Source organism: Durotheca rogersii (assembly GCF_024521655.1).
Source record: "Durotheca rogersii strain YMJ 92031201 chromosome Unknown GGS23scaffold_11, whole genome shotgun sequence".
Lineage (NCBI taxonomy): Eukaryota > Fungi > Ascomycota > Sordariomycetes > Xylariales > Xylariaceae > Durotheca > Durotheca rogersii.
Window position 1 is genome coordinate 826,230 of NW_026251242.1, and position 19,198 is coordinate 845,427.

At 46.3% G+C, this 19,198-nt stretch overlaps 2 protein-coding genes across 2 annotated transcripts; both read right to left on the minus strand.

The window, feature by feature from the left end:
• Window positions 1–4,394: 4,394 nt before the first annotated feature.
• GGS23DRAFT_605403 (kinase-like protein) lies at window positions 4,395–5,967 on the minus strand (the record flags this gene model as incomplete). Its single annotated transcript, XM_051519752.1, has 3 exons — window positions 4,395–4,487; window positions 4,604–5,822; window positions 5,861–5,967. The coding sequence occupies 3 exons, from the start codon at window positions 5,965–5,967 to the stop codon at window positions 4,395–4,397; spliced, it is 1,419 nt and encodes a 472-aa protein (XP_051371612.1).
• Window positions 5,968–14,853: 8,886 nt separating this feature from the next.
• On the minus strand, window positions 14,854–16,375 carry GGS23DRAFT_570054 (uncharacterized protein). Its single transcript, XM_051516487.1, has 2 exons — window positions 15,636–16,375; window positions 14,854–15,573 (listed from the first exon to the last, which is right to left on the minus strand). The coding sequence occupies exons 1-2, from the start codon at window positions 15,968–15,970 to the stop codon at window positions 15,279–15,281; spliced, it is 630 nt and encodes a 209-aa protein (XP_051371613.1). The 5' UTR covers window positions 15,971–16,375; the 3' UTR covers window positions 14,854–15,278.
• Between the last annotated feature and the right edge of the window lie 2,823 nt (window positions 16,376–19,198).

The following is a 19,198-nucleotide window of genomic DNA, read 5'->3' on the forward strand; positions in this document are numbered from 1 at the left end:
AGTTTCGTGCGGATATCTTGGCGTCTTTGGACCGCGTCAAGCGGGCGCTGTGGTTTCGGCACAGGTGTTTGAGGTACAAATAGGTTGTCTCTTTCGCCTCTTTTCGTATCTTGGATGGAAGCTCTTGGGGAACGCATGCGCTTTGCTAGATACTACCAAGGAGAGATAGGTCAGGGCCTTTTCTTGCCTCTCGACAGCTCTGGGTGAAACATGTGCCGCATACACGAGAAGTCACCACCATTCAACCAGGGGGGAAAGGGGGGGGGGGGGGGGACGTATATTGTATGGCAGTGCATTCGCAATGGGGACGCTCGTTCTACCTGGCTGCTCTGATCTAGTTCCTGATCTCGATGCACCTAGAGCAACCTGTCGGTTCAGCATGTTAGGAGGGTGTCGGCACCCGCTAATCTTCGGCAATCTTCTCCTCGAATTTGTCGGAGCCTGGCATGATATGTGTACGTGCAGGTCGTGGCACAACTCGGGACGAATCGTCAAGCATGTCCCAGACGAGAATTTCAGCTACCTAGGATCGGGCCGTAGCTCGATAGCCTCGCTCGCCCTCTCTCCCCTCCTCCCCTTCTTCCCTCTTCCCCTTCTCCCCTTCTCCAAACAGTCCGGCAGATTAGCACTCGCTTCCGTGCCTATGCCTACACGCTTACACGCCTGCACATGCACACATACATGCAAACGACAGCATTCGTCACCAGACTCATGCTAGACCACGCACGTAGCCTGTCACGCACGCAGGAGTTAAGATTCAGTAGCACCAATAAACCCGCTGTTTACTAGCACCCACGTACATGGTCACGGCACGGTGAGCTTCTTGCGAGCCATTGGCTTTAATTGCTTCATATTATCAAGGCTAGTGCACTGAAAAGGAAGAAGAAAATTTTTATTCAGGGCATTGGGTATTAGCATTCTGCGATGCCATAATAGCATCTGTTACCGCTCATCCCAGAATGCAGTGTTGCAATGTACACGTATTATGTGCGGGACCTGCCCTGCCACAACGGCAGACAAATACAAGAAAACGAGGCCCTCGGGCTCAAGCGGCGAGCATACAGGATATTAAAGAGAACCATGTGAGGGAGAATGACAACTAAGCCACAATTATATCTTATTATAATAGGTAGGCATATTAAGGCAGTCGGCACAACTGCTCAGACCGACTGGTAACCCGTGTGTCATGTACAGCCCTGTAACCCGCGGGCGACCTTCTGGTGATCCATTTTGTCACGTTGTGCCTCAACCCGAGTAGCACCGCTAGCCTCGAAATCGCTCCTAGGGCTTCGTTAGTCTCCGTGGCCCGGACGACGCTGACTTCTAGGTCTCAAAACCTCCGAGGTAACTTATTTCCTCCTCTTTCGGGTTGGAAAATCCTCTAATGGCGGCGATGATATGGTTATCGGTGGACGGAGGCCTCGCTGTAAGTACCTTCAATAACCTCTTGTCGCTTGACTAACATAGTCTATCTACGCACAGCACAGGGTAGTAAGTCCTTGTACTGCACGTGGACGGTAGTCCTTGAACACTTATCTCTACACAAACCCTAATAGGAGACCTCTGTACGCAAACCTCATCCCCATTCCAATGTAGCATTTATATCGGCCCATCGATGACTCACGGACGTGCCGTTGATTTCCTGTCCCTGGCTCTAGGAGGTGCAAAATGGGAGAACTATGCATGGGGAAGGTAACTCTCGTATTGCGGGAGGTTGCCTTGCCTCCCAGATACCTTGCGGCATGTTTCCGGTTTGCGTGGGCCCAAGGCTTCTTTGCTATCAGCGCCTTGTACGCGCATAGGAAAAAAAAGAGACACGATAGCGTATAGACCAACCCTCGTGGCATCCTGCTGGACTAGGTGTAAGAACAAGCGCGCACCCGCATGGCTGCTACGTTTACAGCACATGGCATAGCCTGTTAGGAGGAGGCAGTGTTAGGACAGCAACCAGCACACTCGGCGACCCGAGGAAATGAGAAAATGACATATGAGACTAGTTACCCTTGACGCAATCTAAGATTTGCCCAATGCTGAAGTCCGATGGCGTCCTCGGGAGTGCTTGCCTAACGTTCGCAAGGCTACAGGGTCTAACACCCATGTAATCCCGTTTATGATATTCCAACAGCGATCACGACGACCCCCTGGGGGCCTCCTCATCCTCCCTATTGGCATCGGCCCCAGGGAGTGGCAGGCCGATGTTGAAAGGAGATAATCCTTGCAGGGTATTTCCTCGTCGCCCCCCTCTTCTCGGTTTTCCCAAATTGCATATCCTCGCTTTGAGTTTCCTCCACTTTTCCTTGAGGATGAGAACTATATTGTATGATAAAGAGGCTGGCTTCGGGGATATTATTGGGTTTAAATTGAATCCGTGGAAGAGCTAAAGATTCTTGCTTTGTCCCCGTGGCACTAGCCATTGGATGACGTGATCTTATCTAGCCTCAGCCGCTGGAGGTATTAGATTAGCAATAATGTTGAAGGATATCTCAATAAAAAGGCGGTGATGAGAGGGGGTGGGGGGAGGGGTGTTCGCACCTTGGATACACGACCTTTGTCCTAGCGTGTTTCTCATAGCTGACTATAGATGGTGACGTCTTTGAAGCTTCTGGGACGGTTCACAGGCCCCTCGTAGAGGATTAAGAGGGAGGTGTCTCTTAGGTATATGTTCACATTCCCTAAACTACGGGCCATGTTCTAAGGGGGTTGGGAACAGGGATATTACCTAAAGCACACCAAGATTCGTATGGTATAAATCGTTTGATTAGGCTCCAACATGGTCGACGATCGGTTGGGCTGCGCCCAGTAGAATGGTGGGAAGTGCTGGTAAGTGTAAAGCCCCTCACAGAGAGACAGTATCCGCCGGGCCTTCAGTAGCAGTAAGCGAACAAAACTACAGATCATACGACATATCCCTCTTTCGAGGGCCAAAACAGGACCTTATACTGGCTTGCCTGCTTCTGTGAGGGCGCTTTTGCGACTTCTCGGGGGGGGGCTACGATGGACAATGGGATGCAAGGCTGTCACTGGTGAAGAGATTTGTCACTAGTGAAGATATTGGTCTCTAGCTATGGCCGGGCCGGTAATTCGTGGTAATATTATGAATGCCCTAAACCTGCCTTCTGTATTATAGAGCCTCGCATATAATATAAGGCAGGTTGGGACAGGATGTTTCCTGTTCTTTTTTCACCTCGGAACGTTTTACCGGAGGCGAGTTCACAAGAGACGGTTACGGTGGAGGGATGAGCAAAATAGAAATCATAAGCGCAGCTGAAAAGTGGCGCGGCTGAAAAGTGACACCGCTGATCTCTTTTTTTTCCATCTTTTTCCTTTCCCCCCCTCTCCTTTTCTTTACGTGGCCTCGCTTACTAGCACGTTGGATGGTAAGCACGAGATAATAGGAAGTGGACAGAACGCTACCTCAGTCACCTCCTTAGACCCGACCACTTCAACATATTATCCGGATCTTCTCTTGCGGTTCTAAATTTTGTTCGTAGACGCAGTGTTAAATTTGAACTGATCAGAGCTAACTTTTCCCCCTCCAGTCTGTACAGGATAATAATACATATGCGCCGGCAGCCGAGTCATCCCAAGCAGGCTCCATGCATACTGACTATATCGCCAGGGAGCATGGACATTAGGTATAGCTTGCCACGGAAGACTTCTCATCCGCTAAAGCTTGAGCCATAGGCTCTTCAAGTGAGAGGTAAAAGAGCCCAGTTCTTCTAGAGAGCATTGTTTCGTCGGAAAAGATGAGCGACTGCAACCCTCAGACTCGAGAAGCTCCTTATCAGCTCCACCCAACTACGGCCACGATGCAACCGCAGGCTTCTCCAAGCATGTTCCAGAGAATTACAGATAGTAAGCAGACGTAATTGCGGCTATTCGCTCTGTCATTCTTCTCTGGCTCATACTCTGCTCCAGCTAAAAAGAAGAACGGGCATAAATTCGACGAATTTTACACGGATGAAGACCTCAGTAAGTTTGTCTGATCCATGCGAGGCTTGCTAACGAGGCTACTACGAGACTGACATAACGAAGATGAATGCTGTCCACGAGGCATGCCGTCCATGGCAGTTGCAAGGATGTACTACCCCAACCGCAACTCGTACCGCGCGTTCAATTATTTAATGCACAGAATTCTCAGCACGTACGAACAAAAAATCTCGTTCCTTGAAGAGGGAATACACGTCATGGATATAGAGGACGAGGGGGATGTGAGCCGGCCGCTCACAACGTTGCCCTTTAACAAGGACCAGTTCGACGCCTCTCATCTCCAGGGAACGACACATCCGCAACAGAGCACAGACCGACAGACACAGAAAGACAACCTCATAGAAAGGGCGAGAGCTCTCTTGTGGGACTACTGTAAGCATCTATTTTGGTGGGGATCACCGAATTTACTGGTTCAGCTCCGTGACAGGGGGAGGGTAAATCGGGCGTAGAGACTGACAGACAGATCGGAACGTGATAGTAATATCGTGTGGGCTGACCTGGTGGAAATATCTGACTAGCTACACTCCTACACATGTGCCAACTCAACCAGAAACTCCCTAAGACGTCTCGGCGCGCGCACGAAGCGCACTTCTGGGACGCGCGGCGATCCCACCAGTCCCTCAGTGCTAGACAACAGTTGAGTTAAGGAGACCTGCTGCTGACCCTCCCAGAACCGCACGAGATCAGTCAGCCCGATCCTCTTGTTGGGATCGTGCTCTAGGCAGCGCATCACGACAGCTTTCCAGTGATCTGGTATGTCACCAGCATTATCGCTCCAGTTAACAATGATCCTTTTGGGGTCGAGATCTTCGACACCCTCCTGCTGCACTTCCTGCAGCAGCATCCACATGGTCCGGCCCAGACTGAATACCACTGCCGCCTCACAAGCCCTCGGCCAGCGCCTGCTCCACTCCGGGAAAACGTTCCATGCTGGCCGACCTCTGGGGAGGTTCACCCGCGTCGGTCCCTGGTATTGCTTGTACACCAGCTTCGAGGGAGCACCTAGTTCGCCCACCTCGTCCACATCCCATTCGCCATTTGCTTCTGGTGCGAGTGTATAGAGGGGAGCCCCGCTCTGCTCCCAGTCGATCAGGATCGTATTTCCCTGGTCGTCCACGAGGACGTTTGCCGGCTTGATGTCCATGTGGTATGTGTGCGCCGTGTGGTGCGTGTGCGCGACGGCCGAAGACATCTGAAGGTACCAGCGCGCCTTGTCTCGCAATCTAAGGCGCCCTCCGTCCTTCTCGCATCTCGTGACCTGATCGTCCAGAGTGCCACGCGCCATGAAAGGATAGAGAGTGCCGCACACGAGGGCTCGGCCTTCGTCTCCTGGATGTCTGGCCACGGCGATGATCCGTGGGGGGGATAAGATGTTAGGATGCGGTGGTATCGAGGACAGGGTCTGGATTGCGCGATAGAAGACGTCCCGATCGTGGGTAAATTCATCCCGGGACGTCAGAAAGTCGCCGAAATCGATGCCTTTCAAGACGTACAGCGACTCAGACTTGGCCGTCGAAGCTCGGCGCACGACAGCCGACGTCCCCCTTCCCGGCAGGCGGTAGACTATGATGAGGTCTCGATGGTCGACGTACTTGAAACTCCGCTGCGCGGCATCGTTCATGAGTAGGGAGTCGGCCGGTGAGAGCGCGTCCAAATATTGCTGATAGAGCGCAGGCGCATATTGTACGCGCCAGTCGATCTGCCCCTCCGCATCGCCGTCAAGGTCAACGACCGCGTCCGGTGCAGCCGCCGCATACACGCAGTTCGGCCATGCCTGGCGGACCGCATCGCCGAGCGCCGTGCGCATCGCGGCGCGCTCTGCAAACGTCTCGCTGCCGGACGTGATGGGCAGTTCGTGAAAGCATGTCACAATGCGGCTCGCGAGGCTCCGAGGCCGCGCACTATTCCGGGAGACTCGGAAGGTGAGCGCAGCTCCTTTTCCGTCGTGCGCATGAGCGAATATCTGGGTTTCGTCATCATTGCCCCCGATATGGTCGATCTGAACGTCATGGGCTGCCATGTTCAGAGGATCGGAGGGCAGTGTAGACTGAGCGACTGGCCGGGGAAGAGAATAATAGGTACGTTGTACGAGTTACAGCGAGATGTAGGCCCTTCCGGCCACGGTGCGAAGCGCATCCGCAGACAAAAAGGGAAGAATTATGCTTGGACCACTGTAAGCGTTTCACAGAACCAAATAAAAGTCTCCTCTCCCTACTGATTTCTCAGATACACAAGACCTCACCATGCCAACCAACGCAGGATAACCACTCTATGACAGGAGACTCAACGCCAGCCACCTCACACTAGCCAATACCCGCAAGCACTGAAAGCCGATTCTTCCTAGGCTCCTCGATTACTCGACGTTCCTGTCGACATGGGTGTGAAGGTCTCCCAAACCTTTCAGCGCTCTTTTCTGCCGTCCAAGTGTGTAAGCGCCTGTAGTACAGCTACTACCGGAAACACAGCCGACAGATTGTACTTGCGATATTTCGACGACAAGTGCGCCAAGGTGAAACGGCACGAAGTTGGGGGAATTTACTAGGAGTTCGCCATCCGCTACGATTTTGCCAAAAGAGAAGACGCAACAGGCAACAGGTGTTGCGAGAGCTCTGATTGGAAGAACTCCTCGTCCACCTGATGGCCAAGACCAGGCATCGATTTTGTTGGACGTTAGAGGGCTCCAGGACTCCAAAAAGGCGTCTCGAGCAACGCGTACACACGGTGGAAGGATATCGCATTGCGACCGGGAATGGAGTGCATCGGCGATTCCCTGGGCGCCAATGTGGCAACCGTCAAAGTTTACAATCGTCCTCGGCCTTGCGGATGCAGATCAGCTGTCCGCCGCATAGGCTCCAGCGGTGATGATGATAACGACCTCCCAACGGCGAGACGGCTGCTTGTGGGCCGCCAGGGTGGCTGCGGCACAGAGGCGCGATGCGAACACAACCGGGTGTTTCTTGAACGCTCCATCCAACTCGTTGTTGGTCTGAAAGGCCGTGGCAGGGATCATGTTGGGAGATGGAAGCGGAGGGGCCTAAGCCGCCCGGCTTGGGCTGCCTCCTGGCTTCGCCTAGGACTTGTCGCCGCATCCCCTATTCACCTTAGTCAGGACTGAGTCAGCGAGCAGGGATAAGGGATCAAGAGATTAAGAGAAGGATAACGTGGCCGTATCTAGTTATTAGAGCTATTTAGCTTTACGAGCAGTAGCTTAGAACCTAGAAAAATCAAGCTTTTTCCACTGAGTCTTGTCTGTCCGAATCGTGAGCCGTGATAAGACTTGTGTATTGACCACCCAGTTAGCCCCCCGAGAGTTGCCAACCCCTGAACCTTATTGACGTGCGACTAACACATCTGCTGCTGCGCCCTTTGTTGGCTGACAAGTCTCTCCTTGGCGGTCAACTCCCAGAGGTGTTCCTTATGGGTCCCAAACCCTTGATCCCACCAAACGAGCCAACAGAATGGGCTGGCGCTAGATGAATAGGATGAGTAGCGAGTGGCCAGACTAGGGTAAAGCCGAGGGAGGACACGTTATACGACTAAAGGGGCAAAGGCCAGGAAGGGAGAGCGGCGCGTTGGACGAGGTATAGCCTATCAGCGAGTGATGCAGGGCTAATAAAGTGTAAGTGAGAGTCGTATGAACCAACTTGGTCGATGTATCACACGACTTACGCCCGTCAACCGCTGACCGGCCTCTTTGTTAGGCCGTAGACCTTCTATGGATACTCAGCCAGCTCCATACCGTCTTTGGAACGAGCGAGGCCCCGTAGGATGTGTACTCGGTCCCCTCTGTCACACGGGATGGAACCCTGCGCCAACAATCAGGCCATAAGGGTTAGGAGGACAATATCGGGCAGTAGGGGCCGTTACCTCGGCGACCTACTAAGGAAAGTCCTAGATAAGCTTCGGATAGCTTCGGTACTAAGGTATAAGGGTACCTAGGTATAAGGGTACCTCCGAGATATATTAGGATAAAAGGAGAACGTAGGAACTTAAAAAAAGTAAGGACCCAAGAGACCCCTTATAGAATTATTAGTTAAATTAAACCTATTTTAAGTATATCCCCTTGTTATAGATAATTTTATATTTACTTTTAACCCTTACGATAATAATAGTCTATATTATAAGCTAATAATAAGTAAACCTAACGCTTAGGCCTGCGTCGTACGTAATAGCCGCCGCTTCGGTACTACTACTAAACTAACCTAGACCTTTTATTAAAAGTCCCGAGCTATAGGCGTTCCCCTTCCCGCGGTTAGCTATTACTAGGCTAGTATCGGTTAGCATAAAGGAGGTTACCTAGATAATAGCTACGATTAATAAACTAAAGGCTACGATAGCCGAATTAAAGGTAAAGGAAGCCGAACGATAACAAACCTTTCCGGCGCCTTAGCCAAAAGTAACCCCCGAACCGACCGATAAATTCTTCGTAATATATTAACCCTAGGAATATAAGGTAGTTATAACTAATATTCCTAAGATCGCGAACTTAGGGATAGTTATACGTAATCCTCCGTAGTAAATCGTAGATTTATATAAATAAATGGAATAGGTATACTAAAGCCTAGCGATATTAGCTAATTAAATCGATATAAAATATCGATAGAATACGATCCTAAAAAAGTAGTACGAATAATTACGGTAGCTTTACTAAACCGCTACGGCTATATAAGCTACTAGCATAAGAACTATAAAAATATAAATCTAGGAATTCTAAAAGTAGGTCGTAAAATAAAGTACTTATTTCGCCTAAAACGTATAGGAAATAATAGCTAAGTTTACCCGATAAAATAAAACGCGAACCGCTATAATAAATTAATTCCGAAACGCCGCCCTTTAGAACTAACGAGCCTTAGTTTAATTACGCGAAAAATATAATAAATTAATAACGGACGTTAACTTATAAGCTACGTAAAAGGATAGGTAGATTAACGAAATCCTTAGTAAAGAGTATCTTACTCCTAGGGCTATAAAAGAAAAGACCTAGCTAATTAAGGATAACCTTAAGGCTTACGTAGCTAACCTAATTAAAGAATATTAGTAACGACGATTAAGTAATAAGCTAACGGATATCGAATCTATTATAGCTAAAGCTAGCTAGAGGGCTCGAATACCTACCCCCGTACTAGCTATTCGTTTTACGACTTCGTTTATAGGAAGATATATTAATAGCGAAGCTAGGATAAAGGAAATTATTTCTAACGGCGTACTTTAAAACGCCGCGGCTAAACGTACCGCTATACGCGCGTAAGCCCGTTTCTAAGACGTCGTTACGGGTACCTTTATATTAAAAAGAGCCGGATTAAGATTACCGCCTCCGTTAAGGACTTCGCGAAATACCTTAGGAGACAAATACGGGGATCCGTAGAAGCTACGACGACCTCTAGGTATCCTTAAAGAACCTTAAGAGCTCCTTAACTTAGCTAAAGAACGTATAATTTAGACCTAAACTAAGGCTATGAATAGCCGACGAAGTATTACGGTAATAACTAACCTAGTATATTTCGTTAAACCTACGGCTTACGACGGTAAAAACCTAGCTAAGTTCCGCCTTTAATAAATCAAAGTTAAATCCTACCTTAAAACATACGAAAAGAATTTTACCTGGGATATTTAAAAAATTAACTAAGTAGGGTCGATACTTATTAAAAAGGCCTAGTTATGGTATTAATAAAGGCTAGCCTAGGTAAAGAAGTTAATAATCGTCGATACCTAGGTAGGATATTCCTAAGCCCTTTAAAAACGATTTAAGGATTCCGCCGAACGATACCGTAACTCTAAAAAAATATAAGAACTTAAGTACTAAAGAAATATCTCCTAATACCTTACCGAACTTATAAATCTTAACGACGTCGTCTAATAATCGGGAACTACTTTCTAGAACTATATTACCCGTACCTTACCTAATGAAATAACTAAGCTAGTTTACTTACTGTAGTGGTGCGGTAAGACATGCCCTCTTGATGCATTACGTGACACGCTACGATAGGCCTTATGCCTATATAGAGTAACTACAGCTCCCGTAAGTGCGGGACATGCTATGCTTATTATCTAGTTTATTATCTAATTCATTACTTAATTAGATTACTATCTTTACTATTTTTACCCTAATTAAAGATTCGTTTTTACCATTAGATTCGTCGTTCTCCGATTAGTATATCTATTTTAGTTATAGGCGCTTAAGTTACTTCGTCGTACCGCTATGGCCGAATAAGTAACTTTTGCGTTTTACCCCTTTTCTCCCCTTACCTCTTATGCCTTCGGGCTAGCGACCACTACATCTCTACGACTAAGGGGCATAGCTAAGATACGATAACTACATTAGATTCCTTGCCTCTCGATTAGTATAGCGACATTAGTTACATCTATCTTAGACCATCGTACGTACTATAGTCTTCGATATAGTGCACTTTCGAGTGAACATATCCGGGTCTCCAGCATCGCGTACGCTCTGCTCCTCCTTATTACGATTAAATAATATCCCTAAAAGCGATAAAGCCTTTCTTAAAATAATTAAGAAAGCCGGCTAAATCTATGAAAATATAATAACTAACCTAAGGATTTCGGGAAAAGGAGGATCCGCTTCGTAAAAGGAGCATACGAAAACGGACTAGTAATAAAGGTAACCCGTAAAAGAAACTCGCTCCTACTTAGGTTAACCGGTAAACGAACGTAAAAGCAAGAAAAGCAAGAAACCCGCGCTAGCTAAGGACCTACGTTAGGCAAGTAATAAAGAAGCCTTAGCCGGTATTAATTAAGCCGCTATTAATTAACGAAAAAAGGATAAAAAGGCTTACTAGCGATACGGAAGGAATAATTACTAAACCCTAGCTTATTTCGCTAAAAAGAACTTAAAAGGACGGGAATTATTCGCGCTACCTAAGAAAATTTCATCGGGAAAAAGAAGAATAAAAGAACCTAAAGTATTACCTAATAAAAGAGCTAGAATTAATACCGCTATACGATAGAAAGAAACGCTTCCCCGTATTATAGAACTATCCGACTCGGATAAGGAACGGGATTTTTAAATGCTTCCCCGTAAGCGTTAACGGAAAAAAGGAATAATAAAAATAACGTAAAGATTACGGCTATTAAGCGGCCTAGAACGCCGGAAATAACGGAAGTAATATTAACGGCGAAGAAACTACGAGTCTCCTAACGTAACCCTAACGAACCGAAATTAAGTAGATAGCCTATTTATATAATATAAATAAAATACTAAGGAAAGGAATATCCTTTACGAGTCCTTTTAAATACCGGTAGCGAGGTATCCTTAATTAACGCTACTAAGGTTAAATAATTACGCCTCCTTATTAACTAACGCCCGAAGCTAAGGATCTTAATAAGATTCGATAGCTCCGAGATTTCGTTAGGAAGACTTTAATATATAAACGAATTAAAGCTCCGTAGCTACGAATATATCTACCGTATCGCTTAAGAAGTTAATAAATTAAATAAAAAGGTTAACGTTATTTTACCGTAATAATAAATAAAGGAATACCTCCCGTAAGGGTTATTTATAGAAGGGCGGTTATACTTTAACTCGCCCTAGTACCGGAACTATCGCCTATGGCTAACTCGCGTAGGAATAGTACGAAAAAAAGAGGCTCTACTATAAGTACCTGAATAATTTCGCGACTTCGTCCCTATTATAACTAAGGAAGCGGGATAACGGTTTCCTGACCGGTAACCATAGAACCATATTATCGAGCTCCGTCCGAGAACTACCCCCCTATAAAGACCCTTATACGCTATAAGCGAACGATAGCTAGAAGCCTTAAAGCCTTAGTTAAACGAAATAATAGCCATAGGAAGAATCCGGAAATCCAAAGTACTATACGGAATATCTATAATATTCGTAAATAAAAAGGACCCTAACGCGCTAAGACTAATAGCCGACTATCGAAGGTTAAATAAAATTATAATACCCGTCCGATATCCTATTCCATTAATTAACGAACTATAAAATCTATTCTAAATAACGTAATAGTTTATTAAAATCGATCTAAAGTTTAGCTTCTATATAATACGAATTAAGGAAGGTAACGAATGGAAAACCGCCTTCCGTACGCGCTATAGGTTATATAAGTATACCGTTATACCTATAGAACTAATTAACGCTCCCGTTACCTTCTAGGCTATAATAAATCATATATTCCGCGACTTCTTAAATATAAGGATTATCGCCTACTTAAATAATATCCTTATTTATACCGATACGCTAGAGAAATATAACAAATTAATTAAAGAAGTCCTAAAACGGCTTATAGAAAACTACCTAGTAATAGCCCTAAAGAAATATGCCTAGTAAACGCAAGAAGTTAAGTTCTTAAGGTATAATATAAGCCCTAAAGGTATTACCATATCTAAGGATAAAATAAAAGCCATCCTTAACTAGCGTACCCTAACCATACTTAAGGACTCGTAAAGCTTTATCGGGTTTACTAACTTCTACCGTAAATTCATACGTAACTTCTTAGGTATAGCTAGACCGATTATTAGCGCTAATAAAGGGAACCGTAAACTATAAAAGTAAGAAATTAAAATAAAAAAAGCCTTCTAGGAATTAAAAGAAACCTTTACGAAGGCCCCGGTACTTATATACTTCGATCTTAATTAAGTCCTAATAATTAAAGCCGACGCCTCGGATTTTACTATCTCGGCTATCCTCTCGTAAAAGAACGATAAAAAAAGATTAAGACTAGTAGCCTTTTTCTTAAGACGACTTACCCTAGCGGAAATAAATTATAAAATATATAATAAGGAACTACTAGTAATTATCGACGCATTCGAAAAGTAGCGATACTACCTCGAAGGCGCTTAATACTAAATAAAAGTATACTTAAATCATTAGAATCTAACGTATTTTACTATAGTAAAGGTACTAAACCGACGATAAGCCCGCTAAGCTTAATAACTCTCCTCGTATTACTTTATGATATACTATCGCTTAAGAAGGTAAAATAAAAAGGCCGATATTCTATCTAAACTACCATAATATCGCCTTAAAAAAGGAGGAGCCGAGGACTAGCCGATAGCGACGATCCTATAAGAAAAGCATTTTTTAAAAAATCCAGGCTTACTAGCGGTAATACTTTCTAGTATTAAGCTAAGTAATATTCCGATACCTACCTAGACCTAAAAGTTCGTTAAATAAGTTAAAAACGCGGCTAAATAAGACTCGGAATATTAAAGCTAACTAATAAAATAACCCGGTAAAGAGGTAAAACTCTAAGACGGCTTCTTTTACCGACGAAATCGTTTATAGGTACTAAAGAACTTATAATAAGAAGTAATTAAGTCGGAATACGATACTAAAGTAGCGGGATATATAAGTATAAATAAAACCATAAAGCTTATTACCCGTAACTTTTAATAACCTAACCTAGAAGTAATAATTAAGGAATTCGTAAGGAAATATCGTAAGTATTAATAAAATAAGGTACCCCGATATACTCCATTCGGATTACTATAACTTATGGAATTATATTACCGGCCGTAGTAAATAATCGCAATAAACTTTATTATAAACTTACTAATGTTTAATAGCTACGACTCTATATAGGTTATTATAAATCCCTTTACTAAAATAACGTACTTTATCCCGCTAAAAAAGGACGGTAAAAAAGCCGAAGACCTAATACCTATCTTTATCCGTAATTATTAACGGTTATATAAGATTCCCTTAAATATTATCTCCGACCGGGACTTACGGTTTACCTCCTATATCTAGAAGGATATTCTAAAGCTCCTAAGAGTTAAGCCTAGAATAAGTACTACCTTCTATCCTTAAATAGATAAATAAATAAAGAAACTTAACTAAATCCTAGAAACATACCTACGCGCCTTCGTAAATTACGAAATAAACGACTAGAAAAGCTTACTCCTTACTACCGAATTTACCTATAATAATATTACTTCGATAGCTACCGGTATATTACCCTTTTACGTTAATTACGGATAATACCTAATAATATATAATCCTTTACTAAGCGCCCCTAAAAACCCGGAAAGTAACCTCTATACTTATTAAATAATTAAGGTATATAACGAGGCTAAATAACATTTAAAAAAAGTACGGTAACGGATAAAAGGATAAGTAAATAAGTATAAAAAAAAGAAACCCCCCCTAGAAGTAAGGTAACTTATTATACTAAACGTCCGTAATATTAAAACCAAACGTCTCGTTAAGAAATTAAATAAGAAGATACTCGGCCCCTTTAAGATTTAAAAGGTCGTTTCGCCTATAGCCGTAACCTTAACGCTCCCGAGAGACTAGCGTATTTATAGTACCTTCTACGTATCCCTTATCGAATCCTACCGCGCTAGTAATTAAGAATTACCTAACCCTAACTAAGTCCTACGGAAAGTAGTCCCGATTAAGGTAAAAGACTACGAAGTAAATAAGGTATTAAACTCCGCTAGGACCGGTAAGGTTATTAAGTATTTAATAAAGTAGGAAGGCTAACCGGCTAAGCGCTACTAAACTTAGGAGCCATAGAAGTACTTTACTACCGACGGAATAAGAGAAGCCGTTAAGTTATTCCATTAATAAAACCCTAATAAGCCTATTAACTAACGAACCTAGGTACCTACGCTTAAAGACGAGCTTCTCCGAAGAAAAAGAATAATATCATACGGGATGGAACCCTACGCTAATAATTAGACCATAAGAATTAGGAAGATAATATCAGGTAATAAGGGCCGTTACCTCGGCGACCTACTAAGGAAAGTCTTAGATAAGCTTCGGATAGCTTCGGTACTAAGGTACAAGGGTACCCAGGTATAAGGGTACCTCCGAGATATATTAGGATAAAAAGGGGACGTAGGAACTTAGAAGAAGCAAGGACCTAAGAGACCCCCTATAGAATTATTAGTTGAATTAAACCTATTCTAAGCATATCCCCTTATCACACCCTCACCCGTGCCTTTCCCCCCTATTCCTCCGGTAGACATGGAAATCAACGAGGCCGTAATCGTAAGCCGTAGTCGCAGGTTACGGATCGCACGACGTATGCTAAAAGGAGCGCACACGAGGGTAGGAGAGTTGGTCGTAAAGCTAGTGGGCGCCATAGTTCGCTGTCCAGGCCTTGTCGCGGTAACCGCTATACACAGGAATAATGCTTCGCAGCCTCTGTGGAAAAGTGGAAACCCTTCACATCTTGGGCAATTTGATAGCTATGGAGATACTATAGTTGCGAGGAGGCAGCTGAGCTAGGGCGACATGTACACTAGATAATAGACCAAAGACGGCAGTGTATTCACCAGACCAAGTTACTAAACACAAACGCTTACTCCGTTCCCGTGGCCGCTTCTCCGCTTGATTGCAGACGTAGATGCTCTCTTGCTTCCCTCACCTGGCCATTGATCCCCCTGCGATCAGTGGTTCCACGTCTCAACTGACAGCATCGTGGAACAAGCAGCACAAACGACTCCGGACCGGCATTGTACTGACCAAGATCCAACCGGATGTATGGGGCAGCTTTGGGATCAGAAGGGTCGCAAACGTTTATCATGAGTGTCTCGGGATCATCATCGTCCGCAGGACTCACGAGGTGATCGAAGGTGATGCCATACCCGTCGATCCTATCCATCCTATTACATTAAAATCGCAAATCACTCAGAAAAAGGAGAGTGGGTTGACGCACACATGTTCCCACGGCTGGCATTCGCCGACTTTTCCGTGGAACGTATTGTACTGGTATCGCGGGACGAAGTCGGACGGGGTGTTTGGGTCCACGTCGCGGCCGTAGAGCTGCTTGAATGCCATCTTGGCAAATCGCAGTCCTACTTCGTCGAAATCGAGAGTGGTGGACGTTATAGGGCGGTCCTCGGATGGCATTTTTGCGCCGTCGCCGAACAGTTGGTCGATGATTTTGTTCAGCCCAAGTATCTGGATTCTGAGAGGTTTGTCCTGCGGAGGAGGGTGGTTGGGGTGTACAGGATTCTGCTCGCAGCGCGGGATGATGAGGTTGGCTGGCATTTTGCCTTGGGCTATGAGTAGAGAAATGTGACGGTAAAGGAGCGGCGCGATTGGGTGAAAGCTTAGAGGAGGCTCGAGTAGTTGTTTAAAGAACGGGTTTGGAGGAGCCTCGAGTAGTTTAAATAGGTATTAATGACTGGAGCCTAGCGGGATTACGTTTGTCTGTGGCCAGAGAAGGCTTGGCCGGAACCGTGGGGGCCTCCAGTTTGTTGGGTGGGCAGCTACTGGCTGGAGCACTGTGGTAGAAATGACTGCGAGATCGACAATTTCCCATCTCGCCGAATTGAATCTTAACAAGTACTTACCTTATAAGTAACTTATTACGTAGATCCAAGAAGCTACGCGTGGTGCGAGAGCACATGCGAGGAGCTATCTCACGAGCAACGAAGGGAGGAGAAAAAGGTCTTGTTCTATCTAAAAACTAATAACTGAAGGAGTGGAAGCAATAGGAGCGTATAGATAAGAGCTCCTGTTGCTGAGGTAAGCAACGAAGAGGCGCAGCTAAGGAGCAACCTCTACGTGACATAACTCCAAAGCACAACACTCATAGTGACCAAGCTTAAACCAACCCTAGAACAAGGCAAGCAAATCAAGTGAAACGCGCCCAGTCAACCGCCTGACCGTCCTTCTCCGCCGTCTCATCATTCTCCCAAGAAAAGTATCCAAAAAAGGCGCTGGCGCCAAGATTCCTAGCCACACTCTCGTCTCGATCCAAACTTCCATTGCTAGACCGAGTTCAACCATGGTAACGCAGTTCTGCGTCGCAATCGTACTAGTCGGAGTCCTCGTCAGAGGAAGGCGGAGTGTGACACCTCCAGCGCCCGCACCAGCCCTCGCGATCATAAGTGCGATAGTCCGGCAGGCAACGGTTTGGATTTCCGCAGGCGAGTCTTTGCGATGTGCCTCTGTGACCGCAAGGGTATATCGGGGTCCAAATGGTGCACATCTAGAGTCCGGGTTTGTATTAGGTAGGTATGCCAGTTGGCGTGCAGTTTAGGGGACTCACCTTGAACTTCAAGGGCAGAGGAACGCAGATCGAGTGTCCTAAGTCTTAGGCGGGTGGCCTGTCGCAAGGCAGAGAAAATATCCGACGCAAGAACGGCTGGTAAAGCAATATTGGAGTGCAGTGGTGTTCCGCAGGCTAGAGAATCAAACAAGCGTGATGGTAATTCTGATGGAATAGACTGGAGCCCTGGGGAGAGCTTGGTTTATATAATAGACCTCATCCACAGTTGTATGGTTGCCTCTCTGGACAGAACGAGCTGGCCGGCGCTGCAGGCGTCAAGGCCCAAATAAGCCTCGTCCATATCCCAAGACCGTACACGGAGATGTCAGCCTTGTCGAATATACCTAGGTAGGTAGGTATAAAAACCGGCTGTCACGAATTCATGTCACGGCAGTGAAGTTGGACCAAAATGAGACAGGATAACTCATGTGTATAATATACGTCCCGCAGCACCACCGGCCAGACGTGAGCAACAGAGCCTCATACGTGTACTACTTTGTAAATAGTGGACGAGGCTGAGACGGTAAGATTCTCTGTGGAATCCATAGGGCGGAGGACCAACAGAAGTCCACCCGCCCTACTAATAGCCCCGCCCTCTGCATGGCCATTCGGGCTGCGAATCGTAGACCCGGTGATGCGATGTTAATCTACTTGCTTAAGCACTTCGAGGCCTGTCTCTAAGGCTCAGGTACAAGGTTAATAGATTTGATTTATCGCTAACCTGGGTCTCTGCGCGGAATAAATCCGGGATTAGGTGTGTATAATCCTATAGGCACCAAGTAATCCTGACCCCAGAGAGCTAACCAACCGTCGACGTGTCTCGCTCATTCTCTGGCGCCCCGGCGCCATCCTCAGGCACTGGATATACGCGCCGTTCCCTCCAGTCTCTCCAGGTGACTACTCCGCCTCTATGGACGTGAAAGTGGCGGCCGGTGAGATAGTCAACCTGCTAGTAGTCCGGTCTCTCATGAGACCTCGATGACTGCGACGACGGGGTCTTGTGCTTATGGCCGCGGCAGCAAAGCCCACAGCGGGTGGCGGTGAGGACACGGCCGAATGCGAGGACGACGTCTTGCCATGCCTAGGCTCAGGTGATGGACCTGGCGTAGGCTGATAAGTAGGCTGCTCCTCGGGCCGCTGCTCGATGACTTTGTAGTCATCTTCGTTTTCGATGGGGGGGAAGAGGAGCAGGTTGGGACTTTCTGGCCTTCTGATACTCCTTGTTCGTGAGGGCGACTACAAGTGATTGGTCCTCGGCGGCCTGCTTTCATACCTACCATGTTGTGTGGGGTGCCTAGTTTGTATGAGTTAGGTACCAACAAAATTACAGAGTTGGCGCCTGTATAATGTCCAAGCCAATTATGCCTGCATCTGTTCCGCGGCGTGGGCCGCTGATACGGCTGAATCGCTGGAGCATGATTTGCTGGTTGGAGATGTATGTGATTTTGCGTCTCTGCAGCGACATAACAGGTCTTGGCGAACTGATATGGCATTGTTGTATTGAAACCAACGCCCGGGAACATAGGTTCCCGTGTAAACGGTGCGTAACCGAAAGATCAGGATGAGGGTTACTATCGATCGGCCAGAGGAGGACGGGCTAGAAGAGGGCAAGGCAGTTATCCTAATTACTATTGACAGCAAAGTTGTTAGGCTAGCAACGTAGGAGAAGACTGGGGCTAGTGTCGCCGGGCTGTGATGCCTTCCCAATTCTAATGCACTCTATCACAAACTTATCCAGCATCTACCATCACTAACTCCCTAGGCAATACTGCCGTAAAGTATGTGATCATAACTATGAGGAACGTTATCGCCAATTAGCCAATCAAGCAACTGTAGTACTGCAACGTTAGACGCACGATTGCCTTCGAAACTCACCGAAGCCATGGCCTTAGAATCCTCAATGGTGAGCACACAGGTCGGGTCAGCCTCCTTTCTCAGCTAAACTCTCAAGCACTGCTTATGGGAGTCGTAAGCCATCGTAGGCAACCTTTCAAAAGTTGCTACGACCCTATATAGGAGCAAGTAGGACGAGGTTAACTTGTGTAGTGGGGGAAAAGAGCCTGGCACCCTGCCCATGCCTGTGCGGGGATTAACTTGCTGCTTTCATCGTAGTGCAGATCATAGGAGCCCCACGAGACCTTGGGTGCTCCCACGAGTGATGACGTTTGATCTTTGCGCATGTACCATCGACTTCTGAAGTATGTGCAGAGGCAATAGGCGTC